Below are 17,362 nucleotides of genomic sequence, written 5' to 3'. Positions count from 1 at the left end.
ATTTATACATATTATACTTTTCTTCCTCTCAATTAAAAAAATAAACTGAAGAGATTCTGGAAAAAAGATAATCTTCCTAATACATATATATGTATTTCTGCAAAAGCCTATCAAATGAATCTGTATATGTCAGAAGATGATTATCTGCCTATGTCAGCAAATGATCACATACCTAATTTTGTATTCTATACGGAAGTAGACGAAGTTATTGAAAGTGAAAAATTATGGCATTTTTAAGCAAAACCCTTTTATCAATAAGTTTATGTGTTCTGTTATTTCATATAACTGCTGCATTTAGTAAATATTCTGTAGAAGCAAATAAACCGAAATATGAAGATCCTTTACAATTCCCAACCTCTCTTCGTGAATTGGACAAACCATTTCGTATGGCAAAATTAAATGTACTATGGGTAAAAGCGAAAAATGTAAGAATTAATATATTACAAAGATATATTACTAATATATGTAAAAATATATACATACAGATTAATCTTTTTTGTAGCGTTTGACAGATACAAAATTGCAGTCAATATTCAGTGACCTGAAAATCCACGATAAAGAAGAAATTGCATATAAACATTTTAAGTCTGAAGGAAAAGATCCGAATGGTGAAGAAGAAGCGCGTTTAAGGAAAAAATTAATCGGTAATCTGAAACAAAAGATGACTTTAATATATTTATAACATGTATTTTGTATTGAATTTTTGTTCGTTTAAAGGAATTATGAGCACTTATGGATTATTGGAGTACTTTGAAGATACAGAGAACCCAGAATTATTAAAGAGACATAAAGCTTTAAATGATGGTAATAATTATATTTCCAGAGATGTTTTTAAAGATAGCAGATTAAACAAACTGTGGGCTAAAGCTGAATTGGCAGGTTTTTCACGTAAGTGCTACGGAGAACTATTTACATTTTTAATCTCAACATTGTTTAATTGTACTTAATAAATATAATAAAAATATAGATGAAGAACTACAAACTCTAAAGGAAGAGTTTCAGCATCACCAAGATAAGGTGGATGAATACATGAATCTTTTGAAAGATGTAGAAGCTGGTGATCCGGAAATATATAAAAGTTAGTAATTTCATTATATGTATATTATAAAATACAATAACTTAAAATAAGTAAAATAAATTTCATATTTGTCATTCCATATATACAGACAGTCTACATCATAAACCAGAGAGTTGGAACGAAATAGATCACAAGGAAGAAATTTCTAACAAGATTCCTGAAAAAAAGTTAGATTATTTAGAAAAAGCATCTTTACTTAGGTATAGATATTGCACATATATAACTAATATTACAAAAATATAGTGGATATTTTATAACTTTTAAATGTATAATTTCAGAGGAAAACATTTGGAAATTAGAAATGGATTTGATCGTTTGGATAGATTAACTGCAAAAGGACCAAATCATAAAGAATTTATAGAACCAAAAGTTCAAGACTTATGGCGTATTGTATTAAAATCTCAATTCTCTCCAGAAGAACGTGCTTCGTTAAAGGTATTTATATACACGTATAACTATTGGAATTTTATTTCTATACTTGATATATTATTGATATTGTATTTTATTATTAGGAGGAATTGTTGCACTATGAAGGAAGATTGTTGAAATTGCGTCATTTACACACGGAAGCTGCTTTAGAAGCCGCACGTCAAGGAAAACCGTATGATGTAGAAAATTCTACTATGGAACATCATATTAAAAAACACTCGAGAACTGTTCAAAAGCTTCATGCAGATCTTGAAACTAGGATTTTGCAAAGACATTCTGAACTATAATATACATATCAACAAATTTACATAAATGTTATTACTTTTATAATAGTTTAATTGTAACTAAAAGTTATTTTAGTAGTTTTAATAGAGATATTAAAAAGTTTTGATACGAATTTGAGATTTACAAAGATCTATTTGAAAATTGTATTATTTTATATTGCATGTACATGATATATTTTTAAAAATAATTACATACATAAGAGAATATTATATACATAATTTATATGATTTTATCATGTTTACAATAATATAAGTTGTATTGTCTAATTCATACATTAAGCTCTGCCCTAATCTCTTGTATTAACTATATTTTACTTAGTAACATATGTTACATCAATATTGCTATGACAATTCATGTTCATAGATTCAAACTCGCTTTATAGTGCAAATAAACAATTAAATATTTATAAATGCCTGTAAACGATTTCTTTCTTTGGAATATATTGATTATTAACCAATAAAGCCCGGATAAATCAGTAATATAATGGCAACGGCAATAAAAGATCGCACTATTCCTACTATGGATACTTTGGTTAAATACGATAATCCAGTCCTAGTTACAGTCCGTCCAGAAAAGGTATAATTTTCACTAATAAAACAAATACCATTTTTCTTACTATTATCAAACTAGTTATATCTATAATTTATTACAAATCATCCAACATTTCTTATTACAATAGGCACCTAAAGAACAAGCACCCAAAATCGGAGTAACAGTCTGTAAAGTTGAAACCACTATTCCTACGCTTGATACAAGACATGAAACTTCTGAAATTCTCAATAGAATTTTGCCACCTAAACAATGGGAAGAGGATGGTCAAGTTTGGACTCAAAAAGTATGGTATTTTTATGTTTTGATAAATAATGTACTACAATTTTTAATATGTTGTTTCATATTAGATATCAAGTATACCAGCAACAAGACTAGATGTTATTAACTTACAAGAACATCTAGACATGAAATTGCAACAAAGACAAGCAAGAGAAACTGGCATTTGTCCAGTACGCAGAGAACTTTATACGCAATGTTTTGGTAAAAGTCTTTAATTGGACGTTAATTTCAAGTATCATATTATTGAAATTATAATTGTTTAATAATACTGTTTAATAGATGAAATAATACGCCAGGTGACAATAAACTGTGCAGAACGTGGATTACTTTTACTTAGAATTCGAGACGAACTTAAGATGACATTAGCTGCATATCAAACTTTGTATCAAAGCAGTATTGCTTTTGGTATGCGTAAAGCTTTACAAGTATGTACTGCTTTTTTTTTTAATACACAAGAAGATATGCATTAAAAAATGTTATAACTTCAACATGATTATTAAAGGCTGAACAAGGAAAAGAAGATTTAATTGCTGCTGCAGATGAGCTACAATTACAGAAGGCTGAATTAGAGAAAACAGTTATTGAATTAAAACAGAAATCTGAACAGGCTGAAAGAAGGGCGGCTGAACTACGGGAAGCTGAAGAAAAAAAGCACATGGAAGAAATACAATTTTTGAAAAAGACAAATCAGCAGCTGAAAGTAATATTTATATACAATTTTTATATGAATCCTAGACAACTGTAAAAATTTCATTAATTAGTATTATTTTTATTTCAGGCACAGTTAGAGGGAATTATTGCGCCAAAGAGATAAAATAAGCATAAATGATAATGCACGATAAAAGATACATTATTTTTTATGAATACTTTCAATTCCATTTATTTTAATTTCGTAATAAGGCTAATATAAAAACGTTAAGATACTTTATTTATTTTCTTATTTCTTGAATTAATTTACACTTACATATATCTCGTTTACAAATTTGTTGAACATTGTAAGACGTATAAATGTTGTTCAATAGAAAACATAGATAAATAAATACATTTTTAATTTGTCAACATATAGTAGTACCACAAATATTATGGTAATAGTTGTATGAAATGTTTTTTATCATATTGTATAAAATACATTTTTTAAACTTTATTATTTATATAAATTAGCAGCTTCAGTTTATTATTCAATATAACCAGATATACTGTATTATCAAAATATAAAATATACGTGACAGAATGTAATATTCCTTTTTATAATTAATTATTAAAGTAAAGACAAATACAAAGATTCCAAAAGTACATACAAATTATGCCTATTATTGGATTTAACGTCGATGTAAAGTACTTCTAAAATAGGAGTTTCCAACTGTAAGTTTATCATGTATAATTAAGAATAATACAAGTTCATAACATGATATGATTTGTCAACATGTTACAGTGTTAAAGAATGATGGGATTTTTAAAAAATTCATATTCTAATTAATTTAATTATAAATTTAATTTCAGAGAACTGTTTTAATAAAATTGTATAATTTGTTAAAAGTAATTATTATGCCAAAATATTTTATACGATATTTAATACTATAATTATTACAATGTTTTCTATATATTATGCTACTCGCAATATTATAAAAATGTTTCAAATCCTATTTGAAAAGTGTTTGCGCTTTAAACTGCTATAAAGATATAGAGTTAATGTTGGCACATTATAATTTTCATACAATTCCAGAAGATTATGCCAAGACCAATTATAATGCTGACAATAGGCATTAAACTATATATAACAGTTATATTGGAAAAAGATATTTTGCATATATTTTTTCTTTTACAATCTTATGAATAATTTAATAAATTGGTCCCGCTCCTTTAATCGCACTTTACACCGCAGTTAATAGTATACTTGTCTCAATTAATGTTTACTTATGCTACATATTTATTAATTTTATATGTATAATTTGCAAAGATCTTAATACTAATAATATGGTTTGTTTCACTGAAGAATGTATATGATCTATATAAAATGATATTTTTATATTTAAGATGAATCATCTTACTATTGCAAACATATGAAGAATACAAAAAGTTATATCTAAAACACAAATAGTAAAACTATTATGATTTTCAATTTTTTACCTGTGTATGTTGCAATTTCAACATAGGTAAGTATTTTGAACTATATGAGATTACAAATATTATTGGTTTATATTACCAGATAATATGCCTACGAAGTATTTAACATTATCATAAAAGTTTTTATATAGAAATTATATTTTTTAATCTCACACATACATATTTATTAGAAGGTACTGTTATAGTCAGCGATAAAGAAACAGCATATATTTTATATATTCCGTTTCTTCAATTGTAGTCGACATTTTATTCTTTTAATAAAGTTAAGACTTTTATCTTGCATCAAATTTTCGCCATTTTTACATCTATTTGTTACATATTGGCTAACTGTTTTTGTGTACTTTTGAATATGCGAGAACATTGTTTAATCATGAAATTATTGTGAAATAAAATATGTCAACGATAAAATATAGCTATCGTTAGTATAAATAAATTAAAACAACAAAATTTTTAAAAGAACGAAATCATGAATATGTATAGTAATAATATATTTTAAACAATTAAAAAATTTAATACTTGGTATTCATTACATTTTAGTGGCAACTTTGACATTAGGATGGATAATAAATTTTAAATAAATTTCTTCCTAATGATGAATGATCAAAAACTATGTCGATATTTAACAATGAGATTAAATATATGTGCTTTTTAAAATGGATCTTAAAGTATATTAAAACAATTTTACATAACATATATATTAATATACTTATCACTAAAGGAAAATAAATAAAATACTTTACAAACCACAACAAATAGCTGTAGTTTACGTTATTTTTCATTTTTAAGCTAACTAATAACATATTTTACATATGTCTGAAAACCAATTGTTTATTACGATTTGATTAAAATCTTTTCATTTGTATATTGTTCGTTTCAGTGACCAAAAATACTGCTCCTGTGTTCCTATTTAAATTGAGGAATTGCTTATATTAAAATATATTATTTAAACTACGAAACAAAACAAAAATTGCAAAAAGGAATGTGTATCATTTTATATAGAACAACGAATATTGAATCACATGAATTTTTCATATAAACCGATTTCAGTAAATATATTTCATAGGATATATGATCATAGTACTGACTGTAAAAATACTACTTTGATATTATATTCTAATTTTTTCACCATCGAAATATTTTTTATCGGTATTACGCAGGAGTCAAATCTTATGAAACAAGTATAAAATACAAATTCTATGATGTATAAAGAAATAAGGAAATCGATTGCGCTAGTTACAATTACTATGTTGCACCAATCCAGATAAAAATATGACGCGATAATGCTAATCACACATGCATTATTTCACTATGTTAATATCAGAAACATAGCACGATCTATGAAAGAAATAAACATAATTCTGAATATACCTAATCAGTTACGTTAAATAGTGAATATGAAATTATATTTTATGTATTATATATATATGTGTATGCTTCAAAAAAAAGCAGCGCGCAATGAGGAATCTTTTAAATATTATATGCACCAATATAGTAAAGATTTGAATTCTGAAATGCATAAAGTAGATTGATGTAATGCAAAGTATGCATTATTAGAACACACTTTCACAATGATATAATAAAAAAAAGAAAATATTTCACAATCGTTCTTTCATATGTCTTTCTTCATTTTGCACCAACATTTTTATCTGAGGTCAATGGCGACCTTTTTTCGAACGTTTTCGTTTCTTTTTCTTTGAAACAAGAATAGTATTTGCACTTATTTTAGGAGCGGCATCTTCAGTGGCACTTGTAGGTATAATTGTTTCAGTTTTTTCTTGCATGGTATTCATATTAGAAGGCTGTCCAGTAATTTCTTCACTTTCGCTTTCAGCGTCGCTTGCTCCTGTTCCGATAATACTTTCTACTTCATCTTCTGCATTACTTAGTTCCAATGATATAATTTTTTCTCGTAGAGTTTCAACCTAATTACATAAATATATACATTGCAAATGCTGAAGTAGACCAGAGAAATTTCTGCATTGATACGTGTAATTATTAATTTAATTACGATAAACGTACGACATATAACGTACGACAAAAAAAAATATATTATAGAATCGAATGAAACTTATAACATTTTTACAGTAGTAGTATTTGATATATAGCAATACCACCAAAATAATTATAGTAAAATATTATTTGAAAAGAAAATACCTTTATACATGCTTAAGTAAGTAGTGGATAAGAAAGATCAATAGTAGCATTACCAATAGTACAAGAAGAGTTTGTTAGTGATCAGTAGAAATGAAATCAATTGCTCAAGGTGGTGCAGGTTGCACTTCCATGGTCAGTGCTGGATTCTTGGAACAACAAATACAACCATTGAACTAGTATTTCCATTGGGTTTTTGTGCATTAAAGCAAAATATTTTTTTAAGCAGCATGCATATACACACACATGATTATTCTAAAACTATAAATATATGAGCACACACACACAAATAAAACACAGTACACAAGCAACACATATTCTCTCTTTCTCTCTAAAAAAAATACTACTTTATTTCCCTTTTCCCTTCAAAATTTTGTGAATATCACCTTTTCCTAATTATGTTAGTTGGAGCATTAATATAGTGCCCCAACAAATCATGATTTTGCCATATTTTAATTTGATTTTTGAACTTCTTTTTATTATGTCATTGCTTGTACTAAAACTTCGAATTGTAATTATATTACACACCATAGTAATTTTCCAATAATTTTAACTAGTTACAGTATAAGCTTCTATAACAATATTATATTGGTACTTTTTCATTTATCAATTAAATGCCAATGCCATATTGAAGTTCCAGTACAACAGTTAAAAAATTGAACTTCACTTAAAACACGTCTCGAATCGATGATGTGAACAGATAATATTCGGTGCTTAAATTTTGTGCAAACTCTAGAATTTATAATACCTGTCGCTCAATGAGCTTCTCGACGTATTCGACTGTACGGACACGCCGTTCACCCGTCACCTCATCCACGTATTCCTCGGTACGTCGAGTGACCTTCTCGTCCACTACTTTCTCGGATTCGCGTATCTCTTTAGGGGGACCCACCTTGCTGCGTACAGCAAGTTTGGGAAAATCTGCACTAGACGGCCGTAACGTAGTGAACTATGATAGTAAGACAGACAAAGGGGGTACCACTGTAGTTAACATAACATTGTAAATGTACGAACACTAAGTTAGAACTACTGGCGAGCAAAGAAGTAATTAGTAGTACAATAAAAAAATGCTGGTTAATCTGTTTTAAACACATCGTTAGATTATGTTTATTGTTTTAGTTTGCTGGTGGTATGACTAGAGCAAAGGTACATTACAAATGCTTACATCGGCTGTCTTTTCTGTTTCAGGAACAGCAATAACAGCAGTAACAGCATCTGTAGAATCCTGCGTAGGATCTGCCTTATTTGTAGTATCCATCATTTCACTCATTTTCTTAATTACCATCTGTGCTTGAATAGCATCCTGAATATAACCATTTAATATGCGAATAAATGTAAATACTATTTAATATATGAATTTTTCAGGTGTGAAAAAGAGCATTATAAAATAATTACCTGTTCCAGAGATTTTAAACGTGCTTGTCTCCATGCTGCACGCTTCTCTGCTCTTAGTGCTCTTTGTTCAGCAGGACTCAAATGACTTTCTTCATCTTCATCAGAAATTATACCCTATGCAATAAAAAATTGAATAAGAAACATAAATATTATATCCGTATTAAGTCATTTTAAACATTAGTGTCTCAACAAAATTATTTAAAATACAGAACAATTTGGAATATTTAATTATGATAAATGAGAAATTTGAATGGTTAAAAATATATTTAAAAAGTAATACCTCCTGTATCAGTCTCTCTTTCAAGCGACGTTCTGCTTTTGCTGTCCTTACACTGCTTGGAAGATTCTGCAGAAGGGGGATCGAACTTCGCGAACTCAGTCGGCTACTGCAAGGTAACGAGCATGCACACTGACAAATCATATACATGTGCCACAGTTTTAATGTTTATTCATTAAAAGAAGAAGTACAAAAGCAACGTTCAATACAAAGGCTAAAAAAATATTGACTTATATACAAACGAGATAACAATACAAAAAAATTAGACTACACCACACATCAACTATAAATCTATGAATAATGTGATTGGATCGGTGCTAATAGATTCCGAAGAATAATTATTTTTATATTACGTATTTAAGAGGTGATAAGACATTCACATAAATGAAAATGAAAACAAATATTAACATTAAATAAATAATAATTATTCTTTGGAATCTTTGAAGTGCGCTTGCAATGCGTGTGAAGAAAATGTATTAAAGCGTGAAGTTTTTGTGAAAATTATATTCCGATGTACATAATTTTTATAAACTTATGATTTGATCTTATTGAAGAATGGAACATGTAATTATAATGTGCAGTAAATGCCTGTGTAAGCACAACCACAACCTGAACTGCAATGTACAATGTGAATGTGAATTTCATAAGCCTATGTACAAATACACGTTATTTTATAAAAAAAAAGCAGTCGCTAATTCCTAGCAAAGTCATTTATACGATAATTATAATGAGCATGCACACTTTATGATGAAGTAACAACTACAACAAAAAGCACTGATATAAATTATATATACATATAATATTTATCGCAGATATAAAAATACTGATATATACACGATATCCAGTCATTTTGTATGAAATGTCGGAGTACTTTTTAAACTACAATTTTACTATAAAAATACAATTTTACTAAATATATAAAGAATATCTATTTAAACTAACAATTAATACTCGTAAAACATTTGGTAATTATATAAACACAATCATTTTTCAATTGAAAGATAATTGCCTGTCTTGTACAATACACGTATAATAGACAGATATGTTTAGCATCTTACAACTGAAAGATAATTACATTATTTCATAGTTTCATATACAGAACACGTACTACAATGGAAAAAATGCTATAATACTCATTTGTGTAAAGCAAATTAATTCTGTTCTCTTGTTCTTTTTAATACATTACTACAATATTTTGTATGGGCATTGTTTAAGAAGTTATATTGTTGCAAAAAAATTCTATGGCCGAGTAAAATTTGTTGAAATGAGATTGTATTATTATATTATTAGATTATTAGATATTATTTTTTAGAGCTGTAAAAATTTCAAAACATCAATTTTATAGCCATCATATTTTTTAGCATTAATGCATCAAGTATGCAATTTTTTATTAAGCAGTATATTCTCTTTTATTTTTCTTGTTGTAATATGCAGACACAAAGAAGTGGAAACAAGAAAGAAATAATAAGGTAAAAAAGTTTTAATAATCACACGTTCAAATGCGTAGAATGAGTACAACTTAGCTTACTTAGGTCGCTGGTTATCCTGATCTTCTAATGTTTCCTCTAAATCTTCCAAGCCTTCGTTTTCATCGAGTTGAGCCCATGATTTTAATTCATCACGCGTTAGAGTAGCTATCTTTTTTTCTGAAAATGCACAATAATATTTGTTAATTGTACGAATTAAGAATTTAATAATATAATTAACGAATACTGTACCTTCTTCTTGTTTCATTTTTTCAACTTCATCTTGACTTAGAAAACTGAATACTTTTTCTAGAAAAATGATAATGAATATAAAAATAATATATCGTATTTAAAATTTGTTTATATAAATATATAAAATAATATCTACCTGGCTTAGGGGAAGGTTTCAAATGTTCCTCCATGGCACTTTCAAACAATTTCTTTTTATCACTAACTGACATCTTCACTAAAGGTGGTGTTGGTGATGGTGTTGGTGAAAGCTGTATTTTAAAATAACACATTAATATTTGATAAAAATAATTCTTATAAAAATATAAATTTTAATCTATCTTTTTTTATAACAATTCCACTTTCAATATGCACATTTGAACCTACTACATGCATTTGATTTGTATTTAAATAATACTAAATAATTTTGTTAACACGGGTGTTATAATTCTTATGCAATAAAATTCTGCGATTTAAACGCTCCAACATTCTTGGTAAAGAACAAGGAAAGATAGTGCATTAGTGCTAGATTTTTTAAACATGCTTCTTAAAACCCACCTCAACCTGATTACTCCCACCAACAGAGCGTGCGTTCTGTCGTTTATCAAAAGGGACTGAAGTGCCATAATCTCCCATGGATGGAGGAGCAGTCAAAGGAGTAGGAGGAAGTTTGGAACGAGATGAGTACTGAGTAGTTTGGATAGGATTTTGATAGACTTTCTTATAAGAAGTAATTTGAGGATCAGAAATATATCTATTATCATGCAAAGATGAAGGATATTCATTTGTTGAAGTTGGATAATTAATTGGTTCTTTTCTAGAACTGGGAGGAAGATCAGCGAATGTAATACTATGTTTCGGTATGGAACGTTTTTTCTTTGGAGAGGGCAAGCTTTGGACAGCAGTAGTGCGATCAAAATTCATTGATGAAGTAAAAGTAGAGACCGGAGATTGTGGCGATGGATTGTCCACTGATGTTCCATCTCTCTCTTTGCTCAGTGACTGAGTAAATAACATGAAGATTTGTATTAGTAAAGTTAAAATAAATTTCTACTGGAATATAGAATGCAGTAAAAATGCGAAATTATTAGTTAGGCACTATGTAAATATACAACTATATATAACAGATTAACAAAATAATTTCTGACAACTAATTAATTAACAATAAATAAAAATGTGTAATATTTATATCATAATATAAGAAATCATCAAATAAGAAAACATTTCTTATTTCGGCATCCTTTGAGTTTAATAAACTTACTTTTTATAAAATTTGTAACTATACTTCAAAAAACAGATTTATTTCCAATACTACATCTCATACAAAATCTATATTAGAATTAAAAAGGAATCAGTTTTGAACTTATTCATTCAATATTTTTCTTCTTTTACCATCTATACATTCAATATTATATCAATTGTACTATTATTGCAACAATTAATGCAGCTTTGCGCATAATTTTTATTTGTATACCCTTCCAATGATTTTAAGTATATTAAAATCGACTTTATAAAGTTACCTCATATTTGTACCCTCTATCCATCACCTTTTCATATATATCAATGCACCATAAGATATTCTGAAATGTCATAACTAGGTAACTTTTATCCCAAATTATAATTCAATAACAGGAACTGTGATCTTTGCGTTACTAAATATGAACATGAAAAATGTATTCTCTTGTAGTTAATAGTGCTAATGGGATAAAATGCAATTCACTTTCAGAAGAACCTGTCGCATTGATACATTTGAATAAAGCATTGCATGTATTTCATCTTTATGTCGGTCAACTGGAACTTCAACATTAACATATATATATAATTCTTTTTTTATAATTAGATAAATACTATCTTATCTTTATACTTTGTAATAATATATAAACATCTGGTCCATTAGATTTATATCAACATATAACATTTATAGAACATTCGTAGAATACAGTACATTGATTTATATTTTAATAATGATATGAGTTTACTGTAGAAGTAACCATTCAAGAGTGCTGGCATTTATAACTTACAAAAAAATGTTAGATGCACAAATACCTTATCAAATAATATTTTATGTCTCAATAGACATTGTATTTCACTTCTGTTTCTTTTACTTTAACTGTACATTATATACTAATATAAATGATTAAAACTTGATATTTTTTGGGTAAACTCCTTATTTAGTGATACACGCATTGATTACTATTTTTGTTTTCAATGATATACAACTTTAAATGAATGAAACATGAAATGAATTGTGAATTACAACATAAAAGCTATCCTCTACGATATAATAATGCTTACATTCTGGAAGTAGTAAAATATTCTAGCTTAAAATAAAAAAGATAGTTTTAGTATATTTTCTACACAGTATACCAAAATATTTGTGAAAATATCAATAAAGTTAACTACTGATTTTTTCTTAACATTATATAAATAGAGAATACTAAACAAATAAGATCATTAAAAATAATAAATCAAAAGTACTCTAAATATAATAATTTGGAAGTTATTATTTTTTAGATAAGAATATAGATTCTTACTTCTTCAGTCATCAAGTCGTGTATCACAAAGGTAAAGGTCAATAATGCCTGTTTTCAGTGAGATGTAAGTTTCAAGTATATTATTATAAAAATTTATAGAAACATAATACACTTGTTACTTGCCGCTCATATTGGAACAGGAATCATTTGCTGTCTTATATCTTTTCTTACTTTCAGTAATTCTTGATCCAGTACCCAGAAGTTGATCTAATTTCTTTAAGCTTAATGAATTGCAGTAGTCGTCCAACATACGTTTCCAATCTTTCAAAATAGATTGTGAAATAAGTTTAAGAATCAATGTACAAATATCGCTAAAAAATATTCGGTAAATACGTGGGAAGTTCTTGTCGTCTATGACATCTGTCTACCTATCACAGAAGTATCTTTTCATGTTCATCTTTCAACCGATATTCATGAACGAAGGAGTGATGAATATGTACACAAGAGTCTGTAGTTAAAGACAATATCACATTTTCGTGATGATTAAAATCTTGACCCCATTCTTGGACCAAAACAAGAAACCAATCACAGAGAATCAACCTAGCCAGTCAGCATATTCGCAATAATTACACTTAATATTATAATGGCAGTATCAGTAACAAACGGAGTAACGATAGTTAAATTGTACAATAGTGATACTCATGAAACGCAATAAACACCATGATTATGCGAGTTAACGACATGAATTCCTTAGAATAATTTTATTATGGCACAGTCCCGCGGATTCAGAGGTATGGACGTAGACACAGGGAAAATGAGTAGAGGGTCGAACGACTCACTCCTGTTAGAGGGCAGCCAAAGTAGCGCTATCACCTTCCACTGTCTGCAAACATGTGAAACATCTCTTGTTTTGCTGCTCAGGAGAGCATGCGACGCTAAGAACACTGACAAATGTACATTTCATGCGTCATATATTAAAAATAAGTAATGAGACTTATGATGAGTGTATGAGTACTGACAAATAATAAAACTATTTGATATCAAATTGAGAAATTTATATAAACTTATGTAAAATGTATAATCATTCGAAGGGCAACAAAAATTAAAAAGTTAATATTGTTTCCTCTTTACAGATAAATAAAAATTAGTAATTTGTTATTTAGATTATGGCTTCTTATTCTTTTCACAAGGTGTGCAGAAATAAACATATAGGTCTATAGTATTTAATAAGAAGAAATAAAGTATGTTTATGTAAAAACGAACGTCCATGCTTATGCTACCATATAAGAATGTACACAAGGGGAAGAGCAACGTTTTTTCTTTAACACCACATTGTACCATAATAATATTTCTTGATCAAAAGTTATTTATTTTTTTAACTCCTCTCTAATATTTTTTAATTTGTAAATTGAAATTTTCAAACGTCTCTCCTTTTGTTCCAGTGCCATTAATAAAATGTAGAATATTTTTGTTAATAAATCACATGTATAGTATATGCACCCGTGAACATATGTACGTATACGTACATATAATATGAGCAAATAAATAAATAGTGCTCAATAAAAACGTGAGTTATTAAAGTCATGCATCTTGTGTAAACGAAACGTAAAATCAAAGGTAGCAATTTTTTAATTATTTATAAAAGAAGAATATAAATAAATAAAGAGGTAATAGCTATGAAAGTTAAGCATCCATTTATGCAAGAACCACCATTATTTATAAATATGCATTGAATATTTAAAATGATTGTCAGGTTGAATAAAAAAATTAAATAATATAATTTCACAAAAGAATTCTTAAATATTCAAATACTATAAGCTATTATTATTGTTATATACCAATAAAAGCAAACTACTGCTTGCAAGTTAATTTATATTTATAGAAACATGCAGATATAGTAATATTTCAACTTAAAATTTTTATTATTTTAATATCATGAAAGATACTTACATTTGTATTTTGAGGTGCTAAAGTGTGTTTGCTCATCACAATAGTGGTTGTTTTGAGATCTTTTGTACCACCAGGTGACTTTGGTGGTACAACCATATCAACCGGACTACTTGATTTGCTTACTAATGATTCGGCTGCTCTTACTACATCTAATACCTGTTCAATTTGAAAATATTTAACTTTAAAGTTAATATCACATTGATTAATAAAAATTGCTTATATTGTTTAATTTCTTTAATACTGGGTCTTACTTTTTCAGGGGTAGATTTTTCTCTATGTTCAAGCAAAGCACGTTCTCTTTCTTCTTGTTCCCATGCTACAAGTTCAGCTTTCATTTCTTGCTCTTGTCTGAGAGTTGCTGCTTCTTCATCATCGCGATCCAAACTAGATATACTTTGCGATAATGATTTAGTACCCTCTGCTGCAGGATCCTTCAATTCCTTGGATGTCCTAGATTCTTTAGAATCTCTACCATCGGATAATGGTAATACTGGTTCAATTTCACTTTTATCATATCCTTTACAAACTACTAACGTAATTGTGTTTCCTGAACACCGTAATATATTTACTGCTTCTTGATGAGTCGCACCTAACAGCGACGTCCCATTGACTTCTAGTAGTCTCATTCCAACCTAATATTAAAAACATAGTATAAAAAATTATTACATAAAACTTCTATTCTTATAATGAGCATTAAATTTTACCTTCAGTCTTCCATCTCTTTTAGCTGCACCACCTGAATTGATTTTGGATATAAACACCCCTTCATCTGTATGATCAAGGGGATTTCCTTTTTGTCCTCGAAGTCCTCCTTTAATGTGCATGCCCAATTTTTCGCCTGGTTCTTTTGTAATAACTAATTCCTAAAAATACCACATTATTTTTAAATATACTTTTACCATCTTTTACATATTGCTTTGCTTACTTTTTACAAAATATTTCCTAGTTTTATTTTCAATGTAATATACTTATATAAAAATTATGAATACATGATGTATGGTTGTTGTATCACATAATTCTTTTAATTTACCATAAAGCATATAAAGCAAGTAAAAAAAGTTTTAAATTCTATATAATCTCAGCCTAGGCAGAAAAGCAATTGCTCGTGATTTAGTGCTGAGCTTACTTGCAGCCTTAACAGAGGGCGAAGCGTGGTATCAAAAAATAAAAAAATAACAGGTCAAATTAATTGAGTACTTACTGTCACAGGGATGTACTCTATTTCGACCAGCTTGTAGGACAAATTATAAATAACAGCATTAGGAAATGCCACAACAAAACAGTTATAAGTTAAGCACTTGAGTGCCATTGTTTGCAAATGATAAGCATTTCACTGATGAACATAATGCATTAAGTATTAATGAATGAACTGATTCTATTCTATTATTTATTTAACTGGCGATACTATTTCATGTATATATTTAAGTATTCTAAATGTATGCGCGTTTACGAATTTTGACTAGTGTTGATCCCAAACTTCAATATTAAAGTATTGTAAGTTCTGAGAATTAAGCGTGATAACATTAATTGTGAATTTGTGATTTATAGTTACATTTTCATAAGCGTGTTTTATTGAAAAAGCTATTTTGTAATTAAGAAGCAAACCCTCTATATATGTGCAATAACTAGCAAGCAGATAGTAATTAAATTATAAATAGCTTACCTGATAATTTTCTGGTAGTGGATCATGTTGGACAGTAAGCACTATTTGATCGCCTGGTCGCAAAAGTTCCATCACAGCCTCTTGATGAGTAGCTTTTGTTACATCAGTACCATTTACCTTTAGTATCCTATCACCCATTCTCAATTTACCAGATTTTGCAGCTATACCACCAGGCACAACCTAATATTAGCACAACAAATGTATATTATACAAATTCTGAATATTAAGAAAGATATCAGAAAACTTACATGAGATATAAAAATTCCAGGCTCTTTTGCACCAAATGGAGTACACGAATGATCTGTACCGCCAATAATACTGAATCCTAGGGATCCTTCTTTTACAAGAATTACATCCTAAAAATTAATATTTAATCATTAAAACATCGAATATATAGAATCTTTATTTTGTTTAAATTACACATGTTAATTATTTTAAAAATATAATGCCCTGGATGTTAAAGAATGAAAGATGGAATTTCATAATAGTGGAGGATGCATATAATTTGGTATTTGATGAAAGAATATATGTTTAGCTTATACTACTTACCTATTTCCATGCCAGAGAATAAGCACCCGAGGTATAAAATAATATAACATTTCATACAACCAATTCCTACCAAATACTTTAATGTATGGTTTGATAATGCACACACAGAGAAATTATATTTACTGAATCAAACCAATAACGATCAATTTCAAATACATAGACATGCAATGAAATATAACTTGTCATAGAAATAAAACGTACATATGCATAAATAATGTCCGTAACAATGTTTAAATTGCCCGTTTTTAAATAACGAATGATGTTATAATTTATTTCTTAACATGCATGAGAGGAAGAAAACCACTTGACCACCATTTTTCAAATTGTAATTATTACGAAGTTAATTAATTGATTGCATTGGAATATGTTTACATTTAGTAGGACTGCGATTATCATCCTAGCATGGAAATAAGTTAATACATTACAAATACTAAATACTTAATTTTTACCTAAAATATTTAA

General features: G+C 28.1%; 3 protein-coding genes across 13 annotated transcripts in view; 2 read left to right on the top strand and 1 right to left on the bottom strand.

The window, feature by feature from the left end:
• Positions 1-141: 141 nt before the first annotated feature.
• LOC139990186 (alpha-2-macroglobulin receptor-associated protein) lies at positions 142-2,060 on the top strand. Its single transcript, XM_072009243.1, has 7 exons — positions 142-425; positions 503-644; positions 718-888; positions 968-1,078; positions 1,167-1,278; positions 1,357-1,513; positions 1,591-2,060. Exons 1-7 carry the CDS (start codon positions 225-227, stop codon positions 1,792-1,794), a joined length of 1,098 nt encoding a protein of 365 aa, XP_071865344.1. The 5' UTR covers positions 142-224; the 3' UTR covers positions 1,795-2,060.
• Positions 2,061-2,196: 136 nt separating this feature from the next.
• On the top strand, positions 2,197-3,533 carry Dnali1 (Putative inner dynein arm light chain, axonemal Dnali1). 2 transcript variants are annotated; one of them, XM_072009260.1, is made up of 6 exons: positions 2,197-2,368; positions 2,472-2,627; positions 2,692-2,793; positions 2,920-3,048; positions 3,126-3,323; positions 3,402-3,533. In XM_072009260.1, the coding sequence occupies exons 1-6, from the start codon at positions 2,276-2,278 to the stop codon at positions 3,435-3,437; spliced, it is 714 nt and encodes a 237-aa protein (XP_071865361.1). In that variant the 5' UTR covers positions 2,197-2,275; the 3' UTR covers positions 3,438-3,533. The 2 variants fall into 2 exon arrangements, with proteins under 2 accessions (XP_071865361.1, XP_071865360.1); XM_072009259.1 differs by having other exon boundaries at positions 2,692-2,824; positions 2,903-3,048.
• The window catches only part of Scrib (scribble planar cell polarity protein), a 53,102-nt gene continuing 39,270 nt past the window's right edge, over positions 3,531-17,362 (bottom strand). For 2 of the 10 annotated variants that reach the window (XM_072009108.1, XM_072009111.1), the window contains exons 21-35: positions 16,600-16,707; positions 16,352-16,531; positions 15,890-15,919; positions 15,393-15,551; positions 14,940-15,320; positions 14,689-14,844; positions 10,823-11,266; positions 10,425-10,536; positions 10,289-10,345; positions 10,099-10,216; positions 8,574-8,679; positions 8,294-8,407; positions 8,064-8,201; positions 7,647-7,847; positions 3,531-6,669 (exon numbers count right to left, since the gene is read on the bottom strand). In XM_072009108.1, the coding sequence (XP_071865209.1) occupies positions 6,400-6,669; positions 7,647-7,847; positions 8,064-8,201; positions 8,294-8,407; positions 8,574-8,679; positions 10,099-10,216; positions 10,289-10,345; positions 10,425-10,536; positions 10,823-11,266; positions 14,689-14,844; positions 14,940-15,320; positions 15,393-15,551; positions 15,890-15,919; positions 16,352-16,531; positions 16,600-16,707 (2,574 nt within the window). In that variant the 3' untranslated portion in view covers positions 3,531-6,399. Of the gene's footprint in view, positions 6,670-6,901; positions 7,048-7,646; positions 7,848-8,063; positions 8,202-8,293; positions 8,408-8,573; positions 8,703-10,098; positions 10,217-10,288; positions 10,346-10,424; positions 10,537-10,822; positions 11,267-14,688; positions 14,845-14,939; positions 15,321-15,392; positions 15,552-15,889; positions 15,920-16,351; positions 16,532-16,599; positions 16,708-17,362 lie in introns of those variants that run through there. The other 8 variants (XR_011800498.1, XR_011800499.1, XR_011800500.1 and 5 more) reach the window with 8 other exon arrangements.

This window comes from Bombus fervidus, chromosome 8 (assembly GCF_041682495.2).
Source record: "Bombus fervidus isolate BK054 chromosome 8, iyBomFerv1, whole genome shotgun sequence".
Lineage (NCBI taxonomy): Eukaryota > Metazoa > Arthropoda > Insecta > Hymenoptera > Apidae > Bombus > Bombus fervidus.
The sequence above is the reverse complement of the archived record's forward strand: the minus strand, read 5'-3'. Positions and strand labels throughout refer to the sequence as shown.

Bases quoted from the DNA above. Each gene is read 5' to 3' on its own strand.
- LOC139990186 (XM_072009243.1), top strand. From the start codon at position 225: ATGGCATTTTTAAGCAAAACCCTTTTATCAATAAGTTTATGTGTTCTG. The intron at 1,079-1,166 runs GTTAGTAATTTC...CCATATATACAG, and splicing joins TGATCCGGAAATATATAAAA to ACAGTCTACATCATAAACCA. The intron at 1,514-1,590 runs GTATTTATATAC...TTTTATTATTAG, and splicing joins AAGAACGTGCTTCGTTAAAG to GAGGAATTGTTGCACTATGA.
- Dnali1 (XM_072009259.1), top strand. From the start codon at position 2,276: ATGGCAACGGCAATAAAAGATCGCACTATTCCTACTATGGATACTTTG. The intron at 2,369-2,471 runs GTATAATTTTCA...TTATTACAATAG, and splicing joins TTACAGTCCGTCCAGAAAAG to GCACCTAAAGAACAAGCACC. The intron at 2,628-2,691 runs GTATGGTATTTT...GTTTCATATTAG, and splicing joins GTCAAGTTTGGACTCAAAAA to ATATCAAGTATACCAGCAAC.